Source organism: Maniola jurtina, chromosome 7 (genome assembly GCF_905333055.1).
Source record: "Maniola jurtina chromosome 7, ilManJurt1.1, whole genome shotgun sequence".
NCBI classification, from domain to species: domain Eukaryota; kingdom Metazoa; phylum Arthropoda; class Insecta; order Lepidoptera; family Nymphalidae; genus Maniola; species Maniola jurtina.
The window spans coordinates 12,135,946-12,162,289 of NC_060035.1; the positions used below are offsets into that span (position 1 = coordinate 12,135,946).

Genomic DNA, 26,344 nt, shown 5'->3' on the forward strand with positions numbered 1-26,344 from the left:
CGGTATGGCTACCCTTGTACATTTTATTCGTTCTCAATCTCATATCAAGACATTAAAATTGTGGTTATTAAATAAAATATGTCACGACTTACAAAGTTACTAAGTATATGATGCCCGCGACTCCGTCCGCGTCAATCGCTAGTACACGTGGACTTACGTTTTTGAAGTCTTTGCTTTTTCGGGATAAGAAGCTGCTGAAGTCAATTTCCGGGGCGTAAGCTACCTCTGTACCAAGTTTCATATAAATCGGTTAAACGGATAGACCCTTAAGAATCCCGTAGGAACTCTTTGATTTTCCGGCATAAAAAGTAGCCTATGTCAGTCCCCGGGATATACTTAATATAACTCTGTACCTTTCATCAAAATTGCTTCAAAGGTTGAGCCGTGAAAACGTAGCAGACAAACAGACAGACAGACACACATTCGCATTTACGATTAATATTCCTTATAGTATGGAAGTATGGATTGACAACAATAAGTAGGTAACTTACTCAGACACTGCAGTCTAGAATACGTCGATTGGACGATTTGGAGGAGGGTTGACTTGACGCCCAAGTCAGCAGTGGTGAGCGCTGTGGTCTTATTAGTGGGAGATCCCGGGTTCGATTCCGGAATTTCCGGAAAAAAGAAATTAACTCTAGTATCGACTAATTTGTGAGAATTAGTCGATACTAGAGCTAATTTCTTAAATTGGACCCTTTCAAGTAAAGATTTTTATATAAACCTGTGAAGATGATAGGTACTGCCATTGGCGCAATTAAAATGCCATAAGCTTACGTTGTCGTATTAGATTACAATTTGCGAAAAACCAAATTAAATTTGAATTTCCCTTTTCAAAAAATAGTTTTCACTTAAAACTACATGCCAATAAAATGCATGATTCACACTAGAACTGCTCCAGTTTTCGAATTACTTACAGGCCATAGCGCCATACTCCCGCCCTCACTACTTAGAAGGGGTGTCTCTATATAAAAAGTGAGAGTAATCCACACGTAACACACATCGTTGTGATTCCCGCGTGTGTGGTGCATTTTGTTTTTTTTTTAATAATTAATTTTTAATAGGTTATTTATAGTGTCGTGTAATGTTGCGTCAGTGTATTACGTTAGCGGTGTTGGGGTGTGCTTTCGCGAGTCCCGTAGCTCAATACCCAATTCAGCAGCAGGTTAGTAAAAGGCTGGTTTAAAATAGGTCTTTTTAAGTGTCCTGAACCGTTGCCGGTGATGTGATTTTGTGGCTTTTAAAAAGATTAAGTGAAAAGTACAATGAAAAGCACCTGGTAACTTTTCGGAGTTAGGACTATGTGCATCAGCAATTAAAATATCACTTGCTTTAATGAAAGAAAACATCGTGAGGAAATTGCATGCCTGACAGTTCTCAAAGCTGTGTGAAGTCTACCAATCCGCATTTGGCCAGCAGGAAAGATCTAGGAAAACCCTTCTCATTCCAAGAGGAGACCTATGCTCAGTAGTGAGCCAGTGATGAGTTGATCATGATGATGATGAAACCTAAGAGTAGAGTAATTTAGTTCGTAGTGAGTGGTATACGAAAGGATCTGTCAATTAGCTAATCTGGTTCATAGCGCCACCGTATTAATTATACGTAGATACTGGACCCCATGACAACCCCACGGTATAATAATTAAACTAGCAATAACGCAAAGCTTCGCTTTATTGTTATTTTAGGTAGGTGGTTTGCATTTAAACTTACTTTGCAAACGCTATTTAAAGGACCGTTTAAAAAATAAATAACGTCCTTATAAAATTAAAAATAATATGGTCATTTAACAGACAAAAAGCGTACCTAAATGAGAAGGGTTTTGGCCATAGTATACCACGCTGGCCAATCATTCACACATCTTTTATAACAGTATGGAGAACTCTCAGGCATGCAGGTTTCCTCACTACTTTTTCCTTCATAGTTAAAGCGAGAGATATTTAATTGCTTAAAACGCACATAACTCTGAGAACCCGGGTGCTTCCCCGGGATCGAATCCCCGACTTTCCGAGTAGGAGGTGGACTAGGCTATCGCGGCTCTTAGGTTTAACAATTAATTATTATTTATCAGTTAAACTCAAGGTATCCCCGGCAAGGTGAAACTCTGTGGAAGCGGTGACATTTTGACATTCGAAAAACGACTAGCATGGGTTGGACGCGATTTGTGAAAAGTCGAGGATATGTAACGATGGTGCTATAAAATAAGCCTGTGTGCAAGTTGTAGATCACTACCTGTCTCTAACAGTGCCCATATTCGGGGTTATTTCACAAATCCCCATCAATGGGGATTTGTGAACTTTTCTTCCACAAATCCCCATTGGTTTGAAAAACGAACAACCATATTATGCCTGGTAACATAATTAATGACACTGACACAGTAACAAACCGTCCAAAGTCACGTGAAAAAATATTCATTTTGACGTAACTCGACCGAACAGCAAAGCAAATTGGTCGCATGCAACAGTGCTTATTGAAAATGTTCACTACATGTCCATTTGCATAACACGTGTTACATTTAAAAAGTGGCCCAAATCGACGTAACCGGTCGCATTGTTACAGTTACGTCATTTTAACCCAGAATTGGGTTGCACATTAAACATAATATAAATTAGTAGTTTGATTTTTATATTGATGTTCTTAGTTCATGACAATTGACTATTATTATAAAGAGCCCTGATAGAATAGTGGTTAAGAAGTCCGCCTTCTATTCTGAAGGTTGGAGGTTCGTTTTCAGGCATGCACTTTTAACTTTTCAGAGCTAGGAGAGTTCTACTTTCAAGCAATTGTTAAATATCATTTGTTTTACGGTAAAGGAAAACATCGTGAGGAAATCTGCATGTCTGAGAGTTCTCCATAATGTCCTCAAAGGTGTGTGAAGTCTGCCAGTTTGCATTAGGCCAGTGCAGCGTGGTATACTGTAGCCTGGGCCCGAAAATAAAAACAGATTTTTTATATAATCTCATAAAATTAACAATGCAAATTGTCAGCAGGATGAAGGAATTCCCCCACATCTGCTGAGACAGTACATTGGCGGTGGTCAAGCTCAAGCACAGCACATCCCCCACCCTGCCGCTCAGCCCGCTCCGGCGCCTGCACGACTTGTAAGTTATTGGTACATACTTAAGTGACTCAGAATTTGACTGACTCGTTGGTTCTGGAGATAGATTAATCGGCAACAGGTATGAAGTCGCCACGAAGTTGCACGTTCGAGCTCCGAACCGGTCGGGGCAAAAATTTATTGGGTTTGCCCGTCAAGAAATTTTCAGTAGTTTGGAGTTTGGAAATTGAAGCCTCGGAGAGCCCGTAAAGCCGAGACAGTGATTTTGTCTAATTGCAGTCTCATTGGACTAAGAGAGAGAATATTTAGCAGGTGTTTAGGTGGTGGTGCATGCGCACGGGTTTATGCACTTATCTCCTGCTGGTGATAGCTTACAATAAAATGAGCTGCAGTGACCAGAATTCGTACAGAATAATCAGAGTCTCAGAGAGCACATAGAGACGTTGGGGCCGCACCAGGTCAGCCTCCCGATTGTGTAGGAAAAACGTAAGTAAGTATTCATCTCTATCATTATCGACGGCGAATTCTGCCCTTTGATTGGTTGATTCGCTGTTTACCTTTCTTCACAGCCAATCAAGGGGCAGAAATTGTTAGTGATTACGATAACCATGAATACGTTTTTCTTACGCAATTAGGGGCTGGTCGGATTGCCGTTTTATCGGACTAAAAGAGAGAATATAAAGTTCTTCTGTGTTTGGGCGCCCAATTGTAGATAGTGGGTATCTCTTGCATAATCTACGATCAATTTGTTGCAGTATAGCATACTTAAGAATAAAGTATTTAAATAAATGCTGCAGAGCCAGTAACCAAGAATTCATTGAGAAAAATGTACTCTGTCAGTGACATTCAAGAAGGCTTAAATAATAAATGTGTTCCTTTTCTTTCACAGCCCTACAATGTGCAAGAAGAGCAGTACCAACCCAGAGCGCAGTACCAGCCGCAGCCACAGCCTCAACCGCAGCAGCAGTACAGGCCACAGCAACAGCGGGAGCCCGAGGACTATGATGTAAGCCTCTTTACCCGACCACAGTAGAGTTTAGTGTTTAGCAGATAAACGTGCATTCGTAGATGAACAAAAGAGACCGACATAAAGTTCAAAGGAGCAAGCTGAAAAGTGGCATAGTGGCCCTGCCAAGGGTAGGTCATCTATGTCACAGAACCGACTTTTTTGAAATTTTGAAGCATTGTTTAAAAAATCTACCTGTTTTTCTCTAGCATTCTATAATTATCGTTGAATTATTAATTATTCTTTAATTAAATAGTCCTCTAATTATTTTGTACTCGTAAGTATGCTCAACTCTTACCAATTATTACCAATCTGCATTCCTTATACCAAGAGCTGAAAAGATACTTGAAGAATCTATAATTTTCCATTTAAGTTAGCTAAACTGCTTTCACAACGTTCATTACCCGTTTCCGTATAATAATACTGTTGGGTATCTAATACGTGCGGATCAGTTATCGTGGTAGATCGGTCGCCGACACAAGTTTAACTTTCACTCTAAACTGGATTGTCTCGTTCGGTAAAGGCCTGGTCACACATAACGCGCGACAGCAATGTGTCTAAAGCTGCTCCTAGAAATTGTAATAGGTACTTGTTGTAGTGTAAGGAACTGTAAGAAGCTAATGAAGTTATTATGAAGAGCTGGGTTGCAATTGTTTCGCACCGTCATTCTGCATTTTGACATGCGTCATAATTAATGATAGTTATCAAGCTCATTTGACATTGGTTTGGTCTACAATTTGTCGTAGAAAATCTTCAATTGATAAAAAATAAATGTCAAATAAGCTATCATGCAGTGTTGACCACTGAATTAGCGAATCACACCGCAGAAGTTGCCTATCCTCACAGGCTCATACGATACGCGCTTTATGTGACCAGGGCTTATTAACAACGTTTGATAGGCCCAATTGGACCACTTCTGCAAAAAATAGAATGTCTGCAGCTTTAATACCTGCTGTGCCTACATAGTATGCAAGTGCAACTTGCTGCAAGCCTGCAAGGAAATCACTTTAATTGGAGTTATCTAATTGGAAAATTAGAATCTAATTCCATGTCAGAAATTGGTTGATAAGACTTCATAAAATCTATAATATCTCATTGACTTTTTCAATTTTTTGCTTAAATTGTAGCAGGAAAAAATCAAATGCACGGTATCGCGTAAATATTTAAAAGATAATACATAATTTTATAAGAAGTACAAAAAAGTATTTTTCTTCCAGCCTCATCCTTCCTACCAGTTCGGTTTCGACGTGAGCGATGACAAGTTCACCAACTACCAAAACCGCCAGGAGCAGAGAGACGGTGACCAAATCAAGGGGTCCTACTCAGTCGTAGACAGTGATGGCTTTATCAGGACTGTGACCTACACCGCTGACCCTAAAGAAGGTTTCAGGGCTGAGGTAAGAATCTATACCAATATTTTAAACGTGTGTCTGTCTGCTAGCTTTTCACGGTCCATCCGTTTAATCGATTTTGACTAAATTTGGTATAGACATAAGTTTGCAAGCATCATCTAGTTTAAAATAAAATGTATTCCTAACTTTCCTACGGTGGCCAAACTCGACGGAAACTCAAACTTTTTTCAATTTGATAAAAATATTTGTTTTGAATGGATTTAAGATTTCGATCTTAGATAGTTAAATGCAGTTGGAATTCATAGAAATCCTTTCAAATGAATCTTTAAGAAGAATCCACGTTATGCGTGTAAAATTTCAAGTTAGGTACTTCTAGTTGAAATAAAATGCTCCCAGTCACTGCCTGGAAAAAATTACTTCTTAATTATTTGTATTTACGTCTTGTTTCCTACATTTTCATTCTTTGCGATATTGTTCGCAATTTTGTTAAAATAAAATAAAATAATTAGTCTTCTTAAATATCAATCTAAATTACCATAAATGTATGTCAATCAGTTTGTTCTTTTATTTAGATGAATTTAGTTCTTATTCAAGCTTCACTTCATATTTCTAGGTTTCCCGTAAACCCACGGACATCGTGGTCAAGTACCCGACTCCCAAACCTCCAGTTGTCCAGCCTCAAGGTCCTCCGCAACAACAAGCCGCCTATCAGCCTCAAATTCAGCAACAACAACATCAACCACAACAACAACAGCAGAGACCACAGCAAGCGAATCCACAATACTACCGATACGAATAAATAAATTATTGATATAGTACTTACAGAAGATAACTGATTATTCAGAGAATAATTTTTCACTATGGGCTATATTAATTTGCTGAATTTGCATAGAGTTATCAAAAATACACTGTGACCTTGGACTAAGTACCACATCCGTGGACTTCATCCGTGTTCACAAATGTTACTATGAGGTCTCATAGTGCACTCGAACGCACAGTGTAGGTTCCACCAATCAGATTACTGTATCGCGTCAATTTACAATGATCTGATTGGTGGAACCTACTCTATGCGTTCAAGCGCACTGTGCCTCATACTGTGTGAGATTGTGAATACGGGCGTAAGGCTCAACCTTCCTCATTGACATTCTTCTTCTTCTTATTTTCTTTCTTACTCTTCTTATTTTAAAAATACTCAAACTCTTCCGTTAAATTAAGTCCAGATATTAAAAATTCCGGATAGTCAGGGTTCTTCTGTACCTACTTGTTATGTCTAGTACCACACAGGGTACAGTTTTAGGACCATAAGTGTTCCTGCTTTATATCATTAACTTAATGGTTAATAACGATGTTAAAAGTTGAAACCGATGTTTTCATTTGTTATTAATATCTACGATCTTAAATTATGAATGTTGAACTTGACAAATATCGAATGATTGTTTTGAATATTACAATTATTATTTTTATTGTAACATTGTAGATATTTGTAATGCGTGAACATGTATTATTAAATTTAGCGTAGCTGCTTAGGGTAGAAATTTAATTGCGAACTATTAGGATAGGATTTTGAAATCTAAGTCCCACTGAACGAATAAAGTTTTTTATTATATTTTACAAATTGCTTTATTTTGATAAACCTACTAGGGAGATACCTTTATAAATTATTCCAATGTGTTTAAATTTTCAAAGTAAGATAACCATACCAAGTGGGTATCATATGAAAAGGCTTTAGGTACCTGTACATTCTAAAACAGATTTATATTTATTTTTATGCATAATAATTTTTAATACGGAACCCCCGTTGCGCGAGTCTGACTCGCACTTGGGCGGTTTTTGTAATTTAGGTAGATAACCTTTTGACTGCTTTGCAAGAATGAAAAAAAGATTGGAAAGACATCAAAATAAACTGCATCTGCATAAATTAAGGTATAATAAAAGGGCAATGCACTCGATATAAAAATAAAATGTTACGGGCTGCTGGTTACCTTACCTTTAGGTTCAGAGTAGGTAGGTAGGTAGAGGTACTTAACGACGAAGGCCTGGAACCAACGGGAAAAACAAGGAATGTCAGTTAAAATCATAATCATAAATTGGCCAGAGGCCTTTAAAGTTTTAAACTTTACGGGCCTCTGGCAGGGGGTTGCTATGACAGTGTCTGGCAATCATCTGCATCGATGCTGGCAATACATGACGTGATTTCTAATACTATTCCGAAGAAAGTATAAAAAATTACAATTTATACTTTGATGTAGGTAAGATTTTTACACCTTTGTTACCTGTTATCTCCCAAAGCCATCATGATCCAAAGTTTAAAGTTGCTGATCGTTCAACCCTGTGTTGAGGAAATACGCAGAGAAACTTTCAGCTTTTATAAAATAACGGAGTTCTGACATTCGCTGGCTCTTTCTCTATACTTACGTCAACTGAATATACCTACTTAGAATATGTAGGTACCTGTTAATCCATACTAATATTATAAATGCGAAAGTCTGTCTATCTGTCTGTTTGTCTGCTACCTTTTTACGGCCCAACAGATTAACCAATTCTAACGAAAGGTACAGGGTTAGCTTATATCCCGGGGACTGACATAGGCTACTTTTTATCCCGGAAAATCAAACAGTTCCCACGGGATCTTTCAAAACCTAAATCCACGCGGGCGAAGTCGCGGGCATCGGCTAGTAATAAATAAAACACAATCAAAAGGTTTTATTAATTTCTAATTCTTTGTTACATTCGTTGTTATAGCGCTACTTAAAAGTAAAGGCGCTAGGTATAACATTTTTAACTGAAAAAAATATTAATAATAATAATAGTTTGAAAAATAAATTAACATTAAAAATTCAGTCTATAAAGATTAATAAATTAAAGAATCCGAATGAAATACTATTTTGGGATATTAGGTAAGTAGGTACCTACTTACATTTTTTTTTTACATAAAATTCGAACCACATTCTTCTACATTTAGACTTATTTAAGTAGAAGAAATGCAAAAGAACAGTTCAATCAAAGGTGCGTCCAGATTATGTAACATGTTATATAACTTTCACTTCATAGCATATAACTTGGTCAACATTAAGTAGTGGGCCGGTATAACCATTGACAATGCTTCTGAAAAACTTATAAAACCATACAAAATTGTATAACAAATTATGTTTTACAGTCTGGATGCGCCGTCAATATATATTGTAACAAAATAAATTGCATCTTAATATTTCTATAAATAATAAATGCATAACAAATACTAATTGGTTTAAAATAACCGGGTACTATCCCGAAATATCAAGGCACTCGAAATTATCTTCCCTACTCTTTTGATTCAGGAGATCGCACGCAGATGTAAGAACCACAAGACTCAGGAAGAGCCGTATTTTCTAATACTATAAATGCAAGTCAACAGCATAAGGCGTATCGCATTTCTTCGATGCCAATGATGTGGCTGAATCTAGTTACTAAATTAGCTCGCATTTTCAGTATTAAAAAATGTATTTCATGCATCTAGTGGCATACCTAAAAATATCACCAAAAATACAATTATCAAAAATATTTTTTTAACAATTTAAATAAAATTTTCATAAATACTTTTCTAAAAACAGTAATTTTAATATTCTATTTTTTATTACAATACTCTCTAACACAAATACAACAGGTCAATTGCATCGATCTCAAGTTGCATTCAAATTTTAATAAATTAAATTCGTATTATTTTGAGCACAAATACATCTACTATACAATATACCTAAATTAAGGGTGTCCAACCAGCAATCTTCTAACTTGTCTTATTAGTCAACAAAATGGAAAAAATATACGGTCAAACAAAGCATAGAATTCCATTATCATTGTCAAATACTTATAATACATGTAATAGGTATATTGTTTAGTATAGCGACACTATTTCAAACCTCCAAATTAATGTCTCACCGATTTTTTATCTAAATGAAATGATTTATATAAAGATAAAGGTAACTGGATGACAGATCTTCCAACGCACAGCTCAAATTAAATAGGTACCATAAAAACTTTTATTACAGTCAACTTTGCTTTTATACTTTAGATATCCAAATGATATCTTGCTCTTATTAAACGCAGTCTGTGAAAAAAAGTTTTTTAACAAAAAAAATTGCTTAATTGGACGTCATAAAATTCGGTTTAGAGTACCTACCTACAGATTTTCTACGTCATGATAATATTATCATGATTTAGAAAACCATGTCCTAGATTGTCACATATTATATTGCATACTACGCGTGTTTTACACCTTTCCTCCCTATTAGCTTAGGGTGAATTCAAATTAAGTATAAGCCCCAATGCCTTTTTATTACATAACTCAGTATTTGTATCTTTAAGTTACACCCACTGAGTTTTCTTAAAAACGGCACCCTTGCTTGTCTAATTGATTAAAAGACATCGTTGGCCTCCTATTTGGCAGGTTGGGGGTTTGATTCTAAGCATTACTTGCGTTACATTACTTGCGTACTGCGTTGATTGGACACCCATAATCAACGTTGATAGAATAGTTAGTCGAAACACAATAACGTCAGAGGAAAATGAACCCTAAAAATCTCGATTGAAAGTCAAAAATTCAATACCATCGATTTTAATTTTCACAAGATTTCCACTTGAAGTGGTGGCACGAGTGCTGTCTGTAGAGTGTAGATGTATGGACAAAGTTAAGCTTTAAAACAAGATGTTAAGGTCCATTATATTTTGACACTAAAGTGTTTGGACGCTCGAATTCTGTCAACGTTGCCCGTACCTAATCTAAAGCCTAGTTCACACTACAAGCTACGGGATAGGATCAGGCCTACAAACGCATCCCGACTCGACCAGCACGTAGTCTTGCCCCGTCAGCGTGACTGGGCCTAATGGCAGCACGAGGAACAAATAAGGCACGTACGTCTGGGTACACGAACCGCGTACTACTGAGCACTCGCTTGATCTGGAAAGAGACAATAAGCTAATTAATTATTATTTGTAATTTTTCGACCTTTCTTGTGCAGTATTGAGGTTAAGTGGAATATCGCAGGTTCAATTGGATTATTTGTATATTCTGAAAAACATTCAGGGGTTATTAGTTATATTATAATTATAAAGTTATTTACTTTCAGAAAATGCATCCAATTTTCATATTTAGAATTTGTGTTTTGTAGAACCCAAAATCTATTTAGGTACATTCAAGTAAAAATTAACAATTATTAAAAGAACCAGATAGATACATCTAGCTCTACGAAGCCGATGCTGTCGATTATCTCTCTCTAAAGTTCAATATAAGTATAATAAATAATAATAAATAATAATAGTAGGTAAAAACTTTCCTGCCGGGCACTGTAAACTAATAGCACATGAGTAGAACATAGAACATCTGCTTCCAAAATCAATGTGTAGATCTAATCATGCATCAATATAGTCAATACGAACGCTGCCGATATATTTAGCTCTCTTACTTAGATTTTCTCAAAATAAAGAGTTAACTTTGAACGAGCAATGCAACTTTGAATAAAAGGATTATGTTACTTAATCTGGACTCACCCTAAAATAACAGGGACGGAAGATATAAAACCACCTCGTTATCAAATAAGACACTGCGCCATTGCTGCACTCCATAGGTATTCGTCTAACCCAAGAGTCCGATTATACCCTACAGGATATCTTTGATGGTTTCCTAGTTCTTAGATACCTGGTTATAATGCAGGAACTTCTGCATGCTGGATTGACCCGACGCGGACGTCAGCAATACGCTGTATACTAACTGCTATCGTATCGCATCGACATACCACATTTTTAACCCCCGACCCAAAAAGAGGGGTGTTATAAATTTGACGTGTGTATCTGTGTATCTGACTGTGGCATCGTAGCTCCTAAACTAATGAACCGATTTTAATTTAGTATTATTTTGTTTGAAAGGTGGCTTGATCGAGAGTGTTCTTAGCTATAATCCGAGAAAATCGGTTCAGCCGTTTGAAAGTTATCAGCTCTTTTTTAGTTACTGTAACCTTCACTTGTCGGGGGTGTTATAAATTTTTAATTTACACTTGTACTCAGTGACACTTACTCGCAAACTTCAAACACGACCTGCTGCAGAAGGTCGGGGAACTTCTGCACGATGGTGACGGGTTGTCCCGACGTCAGCGACACGCCGTACATCGGCGCTGTCGTGTTGTACCGCGTGCGGCACAGCCGGGTTCCACCGCACGAGTTTGTATTGCCCGGTGTCAACCCTGGCAGGTTATTTGAGGCACGAGCTGGAATGTGACATGGTTGAGTTACATGAATAATGTCTTCCTGAACGAATTTCGGCAAAGGCAGCCCATTTTTTTTTAAGAATATGCCATGCTAATCATGACTAATGCTCCCCTTTCCCCTCCATTAAGAGTAAAGCTTGTGCCAGGAGTGGGTACGAGAATAGTGCAATGGATGGGGTTTGAACCGCTGACCCTTCGGAATTCAGTCCGCTCCTCCACCGTTGAGCTATCGAGGCTTAAATTTTATCGGAGACTATTAGCCGACAACGGGGCGGTCATATTATAGTGCGCAAACACAAGTACAATGACCAATGGGACGGCAATCAAACATGATCAGCGAAAGATCAGGTGCAGGTATGTGTGGACGAGTCGTCGTAGTCATCCACGACTCACGAGGGACTTTATCTCTCTTTGTACTGTGATAAATGTATGCATTTCACTAAGTATCCCACAGTGCCGAGTGTCATTACCACCGATTAGGGTAATTACAAAAGAAGCTAAAGCTATAAAAACGGTTGCCACTTAGAGTGAAGAGAATGCAGTAAAATGAGGAAGTTTAACGACACACATAATATTCCCGGCCGCCTGCATGTCGGTGTAATGATGCCCGAGCCGGTTTGAAATCAGCGGAACGTTCCTCAGAGATAGATATAGACATATGAAGCTACGTAAGACATTTAGCTACTTATTTATCGGTCCACCTGCTATTGAAATGATTTTCTGAACCTAAGAGGGGTCTCTCCGTCACTCGCTCCATACAAACGTAGTTTCAATTTCATTTGAATATTAAGCAACCAAAGTCCATGAAATTTTGCAGACATATTCTAGACGGAGAGGAGCTTCCGAATTGTTACGAGTAATAATAACACACATATTCGTATAGATGGCACTTTCCGTAATTAACTTGCAGTGCTCTACATAAAAGTGTAAGGTGTAAGATAGGATTGTATATCTTGTACTTATGATGGTACGGAACCCTTCTTGTGCGAGTCAGACTCGCGATTGACCGGTTTTTTAACCGTCTTATTTTAAAGCTTACCAGTTCTGTTACTGCTCTGAGGCTTCACAACGCCTTCCGAGTACCCCGCGTGGGCATCCAACAGAGCCCTGCGCATCAATGCTGGATCCAGCGTCCGAGCCGCTCTGCCTTGCCGCGTCTGGCCCCATGACGATTTCAAGGCTCGGTTCACTAGGTGTCTAGAACAAAACATAAATATTGTATTGTCATCCAGTTCCAATCTATGTTTACAAAAAGCTCATCGGGAAGTTAGTTTAAAATTAATTTTTAACATTTTTCGACAGTCAGACTGACAAGAAAAACTAAGAAACAGACAGACAAGAAAGTTATTGTTGCATTTTTATCCTGTTTCAACCTCAAGCTTCTAGCTTCCCAGGACAACCTCGGGGAGTTACTTAGTTTAAAGTCGATTACAAGATTTGTTCCAGACAGACAAACAAACAACCGATAAGAAAGCGAGGTGCTTAATAAAAACATGTTAAAAATGTGGACTTGAAAGCCTGATCTTTTTCAGACGGGAGTACCTAACGTTCGCAGTTCACATGACTTCCGTGCGTATTTAAAATGGTTGCCAAACAGAACAGTTGTTCAGAGGCCGCCATCTTTGACCGAGATATTTTAAAGTAGGTACCAAATACCAATTAGTTTTATTAAAAACTCTATTATTTAAAACTCTTGCTGACTCATTTTCGAAACTGAAAATTGATAACAGAGCGCGTTTAGTTTTGCCAGACCGAAAACCTGTGCATGCTGCTAAATGCTAATCATGCCGGACTTACTTGGTCACGTGACCCGAGAAATAATATTATGACGGTGCGCCCCTTCGACGGCACTTGCAACAACTCTTATCTCTTCTTGTATGAGAAAGAAAGATAAAAGTTTACGCGATAGAAAGAGAAAGGCGCTTTCAAATTTTGGGCTGCAGAGTCGCTATTTATTTGACCATCTTTACGAAGTAAACCTTCTACTTATACGCAGCAGGGCTATTCAGTATCTTTGAAAGTTTTCGTTAGACACTGAGTCCAGTTAGAAATCCATGAAATTTAGGTCACGTGTTTTTCTATTCCGTATCGAATGCGTGGCTAACTAATTACGAGTATCTAACACTTGGCAGTTGGCCAACATTAACATAGTAGCGTATTTTATCGACTTTATATGGCCAAATTAAATATCTCTGCCTGACAGGTAGCGTAGTAGAAATGTAAGACTTTTTAAATTGTACGACTTCGACTAGTTTTTAATTATTATCTATGGACATTTGACATTGACATTACATCAGTTTGAACTTTGACTTGAATTTAAACGGTTTTGTGTTTTGCATAAATTAGTGTTTTGTAGTACCTAACTTTGAATTATGACTATAGAATGACTATAGAATTACAGTATTCTTGAGTGCTTTTATTGTGTACCTACCTAATTATTCCTTCAGCACACAATTTGAACGAAATCATGAAGCATATTTTGTCTATTTAGATGCCTCCAAGAAGAAAAGTCTCTGTGCGCCAATTCGAACTCTTGGTCGAGTTTGCAGAGACCCATCGCGATATTGCGATGGGTCGATACGCTGGAGGGCCTCTAGGAAACCAGGCTGCACGATGTGATGTCCCCATTGGGCGCTGATATTAATATGTACCCGTGGCATAAAAATGCAGAGCTGCTAGGATCTGCAATAAATATAAAATCCAATTTTTGTGTTAAATTAATCTCAATATTTTCTTCCTCAATATAAATATCAGAATTTTATTTTTATTTGTTATTTTATTTTGTACCAGAAAGTTGTAACAATTAAGAGACAAAGAAAGTAAAAGTGGACAGGGAAGCACTTATCTCTCTATAAGAGATCTCTACCAGTGACCCTTGGCAGTGCGAGAGGTTGTAAAGGGAGTAGAAAAGGTACAAAGATAGGAAATAGGTACTTTAGTTCGCATTGAACTTAAGGTAAGTCTCATGTAGGTAACATGAGACTTACATTAAGTTCAATGCGAACAGCTGTCCTTCGTCGAGCGGCTTGGAGGTGAGGCCCGAGTTCCTCTAACACCTGCTGGTAGCCAGCCTTGCTCAAACGAAAGTTCGCAATGAACTCTGTTTCTGGCAGCTCCATTGGGTTATACATATCGCGCAGCCTGCGCCTGTGGACCCGTAGCGCCTTTTGTTGGCGCTGCTCTTCAGCATGCCCCATCAATACGGCACGAGCCATATTTTTTTTAAATTATTATCTTGCTTACAAAATAACAATAATTTAACTCCGACGAACCAACCTTACTTTATATTACTTACCTTTTTACAACTAATAGGTAAGTACCTAGGTACTAGGTATCAATTTTTTATTATAATATATTTTTCTGAAAAACCGAGCGGAATTCAGCCGATTTGTAATTAAAAAAAATCCTTCGAAATTAAAACATCTCTACATTCGTTGAGATTGCTATAAAATTATTACCTCTATAAAACGGACGGATTATAGTGGCGAGTCGCAAAACACTGGTCCCGACTAGTTGTTAAAACGATCGTAGCCACCTAATAAAGTTTCTAACTACAAACTGTCATTTTTGCTTAGTGAATAGAGTTTTAAAAACTATCGATACGAAAACATACGTGAAAAAGCATTTCCGGTTTCTATTCCATCCCATTAATGGCTATGATCGAGAGTCATTGTCTATGACGTCATCTTGGTTAAAAACTGACGTTAGCGAATAGAAAATTTGAGTTTGACATTTAATTATTAGAAATTTTCACGAAATTAGTGTGCCACTGAGATACAGCATAACCCTGCTGGAAGGTAATATAAAGTAGGTAAGTATTCTGTGGCTTTCTTCATCCACACGTAAAGGTCACAGACATAATTTTTTTTAAGGGCTTGACCTGACATAACATAGACAATATAGAACCTAATCCCGTTATTTTCACTCAACGGCAGGGGCGGATCTACTTAAAGGCTTTTTTGGCTGCAGCCCAGGGCCCCGCGAATACAGAGGGCCCCCAACCGAACTGAAACCAATAGACGATATTGTCAATAATAAAAATTATCTAGAATTTAAAAAAATCCGATCATAAGGTTGGCAACACTACGAACAATCAACCCGTGTTTCAAACAGAAAACAGTTTCTTGTCAAAATGGCAATTAGTTGAGTAATTAGGTAGGGCCCCTAAGCAGTATTAGCCCAGGGCCCCACAAATTCAAGATCCGTCCCTGCTCAACGGAATCATTTATTCAAACAACTTGGAGAAGTTCTCACGGAACCGTAACCCCGTATTGCTGGTAGGTAGATTAGCTTACGCTCACGAGTAAGTTTAATACGATATCAAAATTATCTCTATTTGCCGCCATTGTTCGAGCGTGGGAAATTTTTTGCGCCATCTTTCTGCGATTAGTGATTACAGAAAATTTACTATAATAATATGAGTTGAAACTGAAATTAAAATGTGATTTTGACTAGTTACTTATTTAAAAGTACCTTCAATTTGAACATCATGGTGTGGAAGTAATAGAGACAGAGAGCCAGACCAAACCAGAGCCTTAATAACCTTCGTTATTAGGGTTCCGTACCTCAAAAGAAAAAACGGAACCCTTATAGGATCACTTTGTTGTCTGTCTGTCTGTCTGTCTGTCCGACTGCCCGTCCGTCCGTCGTGTCTGTCAAGAAAACCTATAGGGTACTTCTCGTTGATCTAGTTTGGCAAGTAGTAGTCCAGTAATTCTGTAATATGAGATGGAAAGTTTTCAGAATGTTATGCAAATTGGTGGTTTTATAGATTTCGATGTGTTCTTTCCGAATTTTTATTTTGCCACCTCGTACCTTTGCCGCTCGCGCCGCCATCTTGGAAAAATGGCGCCCAAAAACAGTTTTTTCACGATAACTTCTTTCCCACTCATTTTACGATAAAAATGGCAATGTAACAATTAAACTAGAGACAATTTCCTACAATTTGTGTAGTCACCTTTTTTGTAGACTCAATAGTTTCAGCGTACGAGCGCCACAAAGCCCACTCCAACACTCGTTTTGGCTAAATAACTCATTTCCACCCCACCATGTGGTAGAGTGAGTGGCGTGATTTTTTTTTATGGTATCTCCAGGAGCCGGTAGTCACCTTTAATTTAAGCCATCAGTTCGACCAGAGAATACTAACACTCTTCAGAATTCTGCTCGAGATAAGAGTAAATATACTGCATCGCAGTTTCGATCTCACGTGCATATGAGCCTTTTTTTTGGATTTTAAACCCAAAAGATGCCCATGGGACCTTATTACTAAGCCTCCGCTGTCATCCGATTGCTTGTCCGTCTGTCCGTCTGTCTGTCAGCGTGCTGTATCTCATGAACCGTAATAGGTAGAAAGTTGAAATTTTCACAGAATGTGTATTTTTATTGCTGTTATAATAACAAATAATAAAAATTTCAAAATGGCCGTCATGAAAAAAAAAGAGCATTATTTCTTGTATTATTGTACGGAACCCTTCCTATGTGAGTTGGACTCGCACTTGACCGATTTTTCGGCGTCTCGAGCATGTTTATAATGTGGTCGCAGTCAATACACAATATCGCAATTCGTGCATGAAAAATTTTACCTCGCCCTACAAACTAAAAAAATAAAAAAATGGGTCAAGTGCAAGCCCAACCCGCACACGAAGGGTTCCGTACCATCAAACAAGAAATAACATTACTTTTTTGTTTTTTTTTTATGTCAGCCATTTTGAAATTTTTATTATTTGTTGTTATAACGGCAATAGAAATACACATTTTGTGAAAATTTCAACTCTCTATCTATTACGGTTCACGAGATACAGCCCGCTGACAGACAAACAGACGGACGGACGGACGGACGGATGACAGCGGAGACTTAGTAATAAGGTCCCGTTGGCATCCTTTGGGTTTGAAACCCAAAGAAAAGGTCCATATTCACATGAGATCGAAACTGCGATGCAGTATATTTACTCTTATCTCGAGCAGAATTCTGAAGAGTGTAAGTATTCTCTGAACGAAGTGATGGCTTAAATTGAAGGTGACTACCGTCTCCTGGAGATACCATAAAAAAAAATCACGCCACTCACTCTACCACATGGTGGTGTGGAAATGAGTTATTTAGCCAAAACGAGTGTTGGAGTGGGCTTTGTGGTGCTCGTACACTGAAACTATTGGGTCTACAAAAAAAGGTGACTACGCAAATTGTAGGAAGTTGTATCTAGTTTAATTGTTACATAGCAATTTTTGTCGTAAAATGAATGGGAAAGAAGTTATCGTGAAAAAACTGTTTTTGGGCGCCATTTTTCCAAGATGGCGGCGCGAGCGGCAAAGGTACGAGGTGGCAAAATAAAAATTCGGAAAGAGCACATCAAAATTTATAAAACCACCAATTTGCATAACATTCTGAAAACTTTCCAGATAAGCCCCTTTTTGACGCCCAAATTACTGGGCTATAGGTAGGTCTTAAAGCACAAGTAAAGGAAAAAATCTGAAAACCATGAATTTGTGGTTACATCCTTTGAAAAAAATTAAAATAATATGTTTCAATTTTCAAAGTAAGATAATATACCAAGTGGGTATCATATGAAAGGGCTTTCCCTGTACATTCCAAAACAGATTTTTGTTTATTTTTATACATAATAGTTTTTGATTTATCGTGCAAAATGTTCGAAAAAATACCCGAGTACAGAACCCTCGGTGCGCGAGTCTGACTCGCACTTGGCCTGGTTTTTATTTAAAAAAAGGTGAAAGTTTCCTTAGTAATGAATACGTAAAGGCTCTATTTCAGACGATAATATGACTGATATGATGAATGACGGATGACCTGTAATATAAATCCAGATGTAGGTATATACTGGATGATAACGTCATTCGATTGAAATTATTGCTACGAAGACAGGAGGCCTAGACATCCTGATAGGTAAGTTAGAACAAAATCCTCATATCAAAATTGCAGCGTTATAATCGCCCTAGGGTTCGATGATTTTTTCATAAGTAAGTATGTAGGGTAAGGTTTTAAATATCTCAAGCACAACTCGGGACCTTGAATCAGGTCATTCAACAGCTGATAAGATCGCATTTGTCAAGCAAAAGGCAAAAGTAATAAACTAAGCATATTATGTAGTAAAGTTGGTAGGTACTCAATAAAGATTACTCTTTGGACGATATTTTAATTTGTAATTTCAATAACAATCTCAACTCAAATATTCAAGTCTAAAATTATTAAAAGAAACGTTAAAATTAATTTTGAGGTAACAACTTTATTCTGAGAGTTCTGGTTCATAGTCATCATCCATTGTTTCGTCATCGAGGCTATTGTGAACATTACCCGGCTCAGATTTGATAAAGCTACAAGATGGAATCAGAGATTCTTCCAACATTAACTGCTCAGGATTTTTTCCTGACTCTTTCTCTTTGAGAGCTATTTTTAAATCAGTTTCGGTGTGAAGATGGTCATATTCAACCCTCGTCATGAATGTTGCGACACCTCTTCTTGGATTATAACCAAAAATTGCCTCACTGGGTGTTCTCCGGAGTTTTATATTAAACGTACTGTTCAAAATGTATTGGACATACTTAACTCCTTGATACCATTTCATCGAACTATTCTCCTTCAGCCAATCACCTATCATTCTCAGTATATGCTCATTATTCTGGCCTTTGAAACTGGTTATTTCCTGCTTATTGTCAGCACTAACCACTTTTATTTCAGGGAAAGCGGTATACATTCGTCGACAGATTTGTTTCGTTACAGATATTCCATTTTTTGATTGTAAAACGTTAGGCGCGCCGAATACTAGGAATATTTCCAAAAGAGCTTCAACCGTCTCGTCGACATTAATAGTTTTTAAAGGCTTCAAATGAATGTAGTTTGTAACAAGGTTTCTGTAGACCATCAGATATTTATAGCTTTCATTTTTCGCCACTGTAACGTCTAATATGTCCATTTGGCCGCGCGAGTACAGTTCTGGATACACCTTGTCGTCTTCGTCAAAGCTTTCTTCTAAATCACAATCTGACACGTCATCTCTGGTGCTAGTTCCACTAGTTCTCAAGGGATCAATTTTTAACTCTACTTTAAAACTATGTCCTACTTGCGAGGGGTCAAACACTTCTTGTGACTCTTGTTTATCAGTTCGTGGGATCTTGCTTCGACGGATCACTTTAGTTTTGCACCCTTCACAAAGCGACAAATAAAGCATGACGATTGAAGTCGTAATGTTTCTGTACTTTAACTTTATTGCAGTCATCAATCGCGATCTCCCTGCGTGGTTCATTCTCAAGTGGTATTCGCGTATGATGTCGTAAATCTCCTCTAGTTTGACGAAAAGCTGTTGATTTTTTTGTCCGGGAGATGGAGCCACAACGAGTCTTTCACCGTCCGGCGTGTTCAAAATGTCGAACCTTTTGATCCTACGGTAGTCTGCTGGAGTCTTCTTTGCCTTCGTTTTCGCGTTTTTCACCTGTTCGATAAGTCTTGTGTATTTTACTGCCGTTTGTAGGAACGTATTCGGCGCGGTCGCGCTTAGGAGTGTATCATTAACCCGCTGGTAGAATAATTCCCGATCAACGTCGCCCGACATCGTGTTAAAGCACTAATTCAAATTATATTCAACTTAAATCATGGAAATTTTCAGCACAATCTACTTGTTATGAACCTTTGCAAGACAAAAACTTGTAATTACGCGTAATAACCTCCGCGTTAGCGGGCACTGCACAGCTCTGGCTCTGTCGAGTCGGTCGCTATCATGACATTGTCAGGTCAAAACGAGATTGCCCGATGGCTCACGATCGCGCGGCGTGCTGGAGAAAGACGCACGTTGACTTAGTCAAAGCGTCTCTCTCACCCGTCCATAAACGCGTTTTATCCAATCAAGCCGGTTAACGCAATATCTTTAGCGGTGAATTTGCAGAGTGACATTTAACTCCATAGCAGTAAGTTCGAGAATCGTAACTTTGCGGTCAAACCATTGATAAATGATAGCTCCGCTCAGGCTATTTATTTAGTAGGTACTTAAATAGGAATGAATGCGACGAGAATAACATACCTAGGCACTTACAAAATATATTTAAGCGATAGAATACCTCAAAAACGCGGTTTTTTGTCTACTTGTACGGGCAATCTTCAGAACGGCTGAACCGATTATGACGGAACTTTCACAAGCTAGTAGCGGACTGTACAAGAATAAAAGAACTAAGAACTGATCGACGCTACCTTTAATTCAGGTAATATGTATGTACCTACCGGCTAAAAATAAAAACAGAATCTTTAAACTTTTAAATCCATGGCCACAGATTTACCACTTTTCATAACTTTTCATTGTCTCTGCAAATGTGCTACCTATCTACTTACTTGGCAAACGTTCGAATTTACAGAAGTTTTTTACGAGTTCATTTCCGCGATCAGCTGTTTGCAGGGTTGTCACATTGGAGTTTTAAACAAATTGTGTAAGCTCTCATAGTATTATCACGGCTTCGAGGCTCATTATTTTTTAACTGACTTAAAAAAAGGAGGAGGTACTCAATTCGTCGGTTTTTTTTTTTTTTGTAGATTTACTTACACATCGGTCCTATAACCTCAGCTTGCTGGGGTGTTAGGGACCCTTGTATGATCACTAGAGGCTTACCTACCTAGGATAAGGTGTGCCATCAGGCCCAGGGCAGTCAGTCCCTTGGAGTGCGTCTCCCCAGGCATATTGCAGTCGTGGCCCGCAATCGCCAACCACGCAAACCGCCACCATAGCCTGGAAATAGATTTTAAAAAAAATGTAGTTTGGATAGATATTGGAAGCTAAATTGGAAGGAGTAGGTAAGGTATGCCAGTTTTATTAAACTCATACCCTCTATTGGTTTCTATTCTACACATCATCGTACGAGGACGCTAAATTACTGGCCACGGCCGTAGCCTTTTACCAGTCCAGTCCAGAGACAATTTGGAAATTATATTTTTCCTACCGGGAATCGAACCCGGGACCTCCAACCTATAAGACCACAGCTCTCACCACTGCGCCAGTGAGGTCGTCATACTCGTTAAATGTCGGTACTTATTACATTATTTTTCTAATCTATTCTCAGATAACAAATTCTAAACAGGTTGTAGAGAATACCTATTAAGTCCTTAAATATTGCTATGTATAAATTAATAAGCAGTCAAAACCATAAAGTATCTTTGGTCACGCAAAACCGGAAGATCGTGACTGTAGCGTAGAAGGTAGGTAGGTATGTGTGTCGTGGCTGGCGTGGCCCAATGACACAGATCTGGACATAACAATGCCGGTCCTTTCATGGGTCTAGTCGGACTAGCAACTTAGCACGAAAGTTGTGATTTGGTTGTGATTCATTGGATAGCAGGCGTTATTTTACGGAAATTCGTAATATCATGATCAACCCATTGCCGGCCCATAACAACTGAGCTCGGGTCTCTTCTCAGAGTGAGAAGGGTTTAGGCCGTAGTCTGCCACTCTGGCTTAATACGGATTGTCAGACTTCACATACCTTTGAGTACATGGAGAACTCTCAGATATGCAGGTATCCTCACGATGTTTTCCTTCACCGTTAAAGCAAGTGATTGCTTAAATTGCTTAAAACGCACATAACTGAAAAGTTAGAGGTGCGTGCACGGGATTGAACCCCCGACTTCCGATTAGGAGACGGACGTTCTAACCACTAGGCTATCACAGCTTCATGTCCATGATATACCAACAAAGAATCAAGAACTTCTTAAGATATCTGACGTCTTGTAAGACATGGAGATATGTAGTATCTCGGTGGCCACTCTCAGCGCATATTGGTACGTTTGGGAGGCTCAGAGATTTCTTATGAATGCGTCATATTATTCGATGCCCTCCTTCCGCGACACACATTAGGCTCGTCCCGGAGGAAATAGCCCCCTGTCTCGCGCCTCGCTATATGAGCGAAGTAGCAGCTTGTAACACAGCAAATTGCCATCTTTCCAAGGTCGCATATGAGATAGTAAAGTCGTAAAGTAGAAGGTACTAGTAGGTAAACCTATTCTATGGTGTAGGTAGCTGGAGATCAAAATATGATAGAGTTCTGTAAATTTAGATAATCGTCTGGTTTTTATTATGGACTAGATTGATAATGACCACGAATTCGTCCGTGCGGATTTGGGTTTTCAAAAATTCCGTGAGAAAGGAACACTTATTTTTCGGGATTTTTATCCCAAAAAATAAGCCTGTGTCCGTCCGTCTCTATCCGTAAGCAATCTCTGTACTCACCAAAATTCAAACAGAGATTAGCGGTAGAGAGAGCGGTAAATATATTTTTTCCCCATAAATAGGTAGGTAGGTACCTACAGCATGTCTCCTACTTCTTTTAATTACTTATTATTTATGTAAACGTAAATTAACGGAAAATAATACAAAAAAAGATCAAAATACTTACTTATCGTTTGTATTTTCTTTATCTCATTAGTAAGTGAAGTAATAATAAAGTAGGTGGATTTATTTAATTTTAAAAAATACCGGGAAATCAGAAAAGTAGTGATGTGCGATGAATCGTAAAAAGCCCTCAAGAAGAAAGTGCCAGTGTCACATTTCTAGGCCAAGTGTACATGACATGTCAATGAACTGTTGGAAAGGCCAGATGGGTGTCAAGTGAATAGGTTCACGTTTCACGACTGTCGCATCTGATTGTGTATTTACAATGGATTAGATAAGCATAATAAAAATAATATATTTAGGGGTAGATGATCTACAGCAACTTCACTCAAAATTAAAGAAAATTGTAAAGATCATACTTAAAATGTTTTTTTTTGTGTCTTTTTGTATTTAGAGCTAACGACCGCCCTCTGACTTCGCTCCCGGGCCGTGGCCAGTTCGAAAACTCCAGCCTTATTCCTTGTCATTATAAGGAAACTTCCGTGCAAAATTTCAACTTTCTAGGTCTAAGGTTTTAGGCTGGCCGAACGGGTTAAAATGGAATTTTCTATTTATAGATATATGTACATATTTAGAAGAAAAATTATTTATATACCTACATTTGAATATATTATAGAGATTTACATTTCATGTTTCAGAAATACTTTTTTGAAATAGAAAACAATGTTGCAGTGGTAAAACCTGCTTATAAATTAGATCAAAATTATTAGGTAGCTAAATAGGTACTTTTTGAAATAATTAAATAGGTAAGTACTTATATAATAGGAATCAATAATAGTAATAGGAGTGGACGATGCCATAATATAAATATTTTGTGGCATAACCCTGTCCAGGGAGTTAGTAGTTCATTGTTATTCCGATCGAAAAGGCTTAACGCATCGGAGTCATCGATTAATACAAAAGTGAAAATAGGTGGTACATTCTACAAACTACATAAAGAAAAAGCAGCGAAAGTATCTTGTGTGGTCTCTTAGGCCCATTGATCATATCATGGAGGGCACGTACCTACCATATGCAATGCAATGTAAGGATATGTAAGTAGGTATAGGTACAGCATTAGGTAGTAATATTAGATCTTCAAAATTTATATCCGTCATTTTAAACAATCTTATCTTTGTTTTATTGCTGAAAGATAAAACTATTCTTGACTTTAAACCTGACATTAACTGATTAAAATCATAGACTAGCGCTTGACTGTAATCAGACCTGCTGGCAAGTGATGATGCAGCTTAAGATGGAGCGCGATCGCCTAGAAGATGATCACTCTTGAATCTTGACTTGATTTCGATAACTCCTCACGTTTTAAGTTGCATTAAAGCAGTGAAAGTCTAATTCAATGAAAAGTTTACGTGACAAGTATGTGAAAATAAATTAGAGATTCCTACGTTTTTCCGCGCAATACGAATTTTATCATCTCATGTAGGTATGTTACCCGCATACAGTGGGAAATCCACTGATTATTTTGTGAATTTTGTTTTGCGGATTTCGGTCAACCACATTAGACTCCATTATGATGCGGCTGAAATTAGTTTTGCATGTGTAGATTACCTACATAACTAATTCCTTTCCATCACGAGTTAAATTTTGCCAATTAGGTACTTTGTCCATCTCCTTTTGGATCAGGCGTTAGTGATAAAAAATCTATTTACCTATATGTAATTAGTGAGTAGTGATCTACGTCTCGCACATGATCGTGTGCCACTAAGCTAAATTCTAGGCCTAGTTACCTAAGTGGGTACCTAGACCAATATGTTATGGCAACAAATACTGAAAAGTATTATTTGCATTATTTGATGCACTTATTTCAAAGTTTGGTTAAAGTTGGATTTAGTTAGTACCTACTTACCTAGTAAGTTCTATCTACTATCTATAATAATCCGTCGTGGTAACTCTTTTAGGTAGGTATTTGGCCTGGCTAATATCCTATCTGATATTTTTAGATCAATCAGATAATTTATCAGATACTTAATAAATGTACTTGGATCAATATATTATCCTGTAAATTATTTAATTCTACTCCTAATCCATTTCGAAGAAGCTTGGTGCGAATGGCAAGCCATGATATAACTAAAAGATCTCGGTCAGCCACCTTTGACTAATGACACGTTATAATGCGCTAAGACAACGAAGAGCTTGCGCGTAACAGTAAACGGATGATAACTTCACCCGCAGTTTCATATTTTTTACCTATCTCCCTGAACGGTCCGCTCCGAATGCATGAGCAATGAGTCAGTCGACCATGTAGTATTATAACTTATAAGTTCTATAATATGATTACCTAAGTTATCGAGATCGCTAGCATATCTACTTACAAGAAGATTCCTCGTAGGCTAGAGTTCTAAGAATCAAAACAAGTATTTATTGCATAAAATTTAACTATGTTCATGAGTAATAAAATATCTACTTTAGGGAAACCTACTTAATGCAACTTACGCTTTTGAAATAGGTAACTGTAAACTACTTATCTTTACATTTTGTTTGCATCTTAGAAAGCTAATAAAAGCTTTTTTAGATTTTATCGATTTGGGCGCGCGCTGTAACGGAAAAGCATTTGCAAAGAAAAAACTCTTTAAGTATGAAGAAAATAATTTAATGTTTGCTGGGTATTTTATGTTCAAGAATGCTTACTCTACTTTAAAAAAAATTTCAATGTTTCGCAGTCATTTGTGTATTTTTAAAATGACAAATTCTATCTTTGATTTTTCGGGACAAAGAGCAGTTTGATCGTTTCCGAGATAGAAACTACCTCTGTACCAAATTACATCAAAATTGATCAAGGGTCGTGAAAGGTAACAGACAGACAGACATACTTTCGCATTTGTACTATTAGTAAACCTAGATATGGGTAATAACAGGCTGTTATTGTTTAATTTTTAAAAACCAGGAGTTAAAGCCAATTAGCCTAATAGAATCTTGTTAGAATTGTATGTTTCCGTTTAACTTACCAAGTAAATATATACCGATATATTTTTTAAGCACATTTTGTGAATTTATTAGTTTTAATTACACTAGAAATACAATTATTTTGTTGTTGCGGTTCACTATTGTATGCAAAATCTTGTTCGAGTGTGAAAATTATACATTCGCGTTAGTAGAAGGGCGTGCGATCGGCGCACTGCCCGCGCAGACAACAAGTGGTTTTCATTATAACGGGAGTTCGGCCGGGCCGGGAGTCCTACGAGCAGGCGCCTACTTTACGTCGTCCATCGCAAGCTCTCTCTTTGAAATTTGAAATTAGCGCCATCTACTCAACTATGACGTAGTGCTTTCATACCTTATCGGTTAATACGTTAATACCGGTTTTAAAGTTTACCGAT

The 26,344-nt window shown here is 37.8% G+C and overlaps 3 protein-coding genes across 5 annotated transcripts; 1 reads left to right on the top strand and 2 right to left on the bottom strand.

Moving 5' to 3' along the window:
* Nucleotides 1-835: 835 nt before the first annotated feature.
* On the bottom strand, nucleotides 836-26,288 carry LOC123866668. 2 transcript variants are annotated; one of them, XR_006796238.1, is made up of 6 exons: nucleotides 25,973-26,288; nucleotides 21,259-21,371; nucleotides 12,689-12,846; nucleotides 11,460-11,649; nucleotides 8,990-10,346; nucleotides 836-850 (listed from the first exon to the last, which is right to left on the bottom strand). XR_006796238.1 is itself a non-coding variant. In XM_045908353.1 (5 exons), exons 1-5 carry the CDS (start codon nucleotides 26,006-26,008, stop codon nucleotides 10,193-10,195), a joined length of 651 nt encoding a protein of 216 aa, XP_045764309.1. In that variant the 5' UTR covers nucleotides 26,009-26,288; the 3' UTR covers nucleotides 8,115-10,192. The 2 variants fall into 2 exon arrangements, 1 of the variants encoding a protein (XP_045764309.1); XM_045908353.1 differs by lacking the exon at nucleotides 836-850 and having other exon boundaries at nucleotides 8,115-10,346.
* On the top strand, nucleotides 1,011-6,988 carry LOC123866666 (cuticle protein 19.8). Of its 2 annotated transcripts, none has more exons than XM_045908350.1 (5): nucleotides 1,011-1,165; nucleotides 2,985-3,098; nucleotides 3,945-4,061; nucleotides 5,279-5,458; nucleotides 6,027-6,988. In XM_045908350.1, the coding sequence occupies exons 1-5, from the start codon at nucleotides 1,085-1,087 to the stop codon at nucleotides 6,210-6,212; spliced, it is 678 nt and encodes a 225-aa protein (XP_045764306.1). In that variant the 5' UTR covers nucleotides 1,011-1,084; the 3' UTR covers nucleotides 6,213-6,988. The 2 variants fall into 2 exon arrangements, with proteins under 2 accessions (XP_045764306.1, XP_045764307.1); XM_045908351.1 differs by having other exon boundaries at nucleotides 2,988-3,098.
* LOC123866651 (KRAB-A domain-containing protein 2-like) lies at nucleotides 1,699-20,346 on the bottom strand. The gene is made up of 2 exons (XM_045908331.1): nucleotides 18,861-20,346; nucleotides 1,699-1,709 (listed from the first exon to the last, which is right to left on the bottom strand). The coding sequence occupies exon 1, from the start codon at nucleotides 20,208-20,210 to the stop codon at nucleotides 18,888-18,890; it is 1,323 nt and encodes a 440-aa protein (XP_045764287.1). The 5' UTR covers nucleotides 20,211-20,346; the 3' UTR covers nucleotides 1,699-1,709; nucleotides 18,861-18,887.
* Nucleotides 26,289-26,344: the final 56 nt, after the last annotated feature.

Excerpts from the sequence above, each read along its gene's own strand:
- LOC123866666 (XM_045908350.1), top strand. The coding sequence starts at position 1,085 with ATGTTGCGTCAGTGTATTACGTTAGCGGTGTTGGGGTGTGCTTTCGCG. Across the intron at positions 1,166-2,984 it reads AATACCCAATTCAGCAGCAG|CAGGATGAAGGAATTCCCCC; the intron begins GTTAGTAAAAGG and ends GCAAATTGTCAG. Across the intron at positions 5,459-6,026 it reads AAGAAGGTTTCAGGGCTGAG|GTTTCCCGTAAACCCACGGA; the intron begins GTAAGAATCTAT and ends TCATATTTCTAG.
- LOC123866651 (XM_045908331.1), bottom strand. The coding sequence starts at position 20,210 with ATGTCGGGCGACGTTGATCGGGAATTATTCTACCAGCGGGTTAATGAT.
- LOC123866668 (XM_045908353.1), bottom strand. The coding sequence starts at position 26,008 with ATGTGCTTAAAAAATATATCGGTATATATTTACTTG. Across the intron at positions 12,847-21,258 it reads GATGGCACACCTTATCCTAG|ACACCTAGTGAACCGAGCCT; the intron begins GTAGGTAAGCCT and ends GTTTTGTTCTAG. Across the intron at positions 11,650-12,688 it reads TCAGAGCAGTAACAGAACTG|CTCGTGCCTCAAATAACCTG; the intron begins GTAAGCTTTAAA and ends GTCACATTCCAG.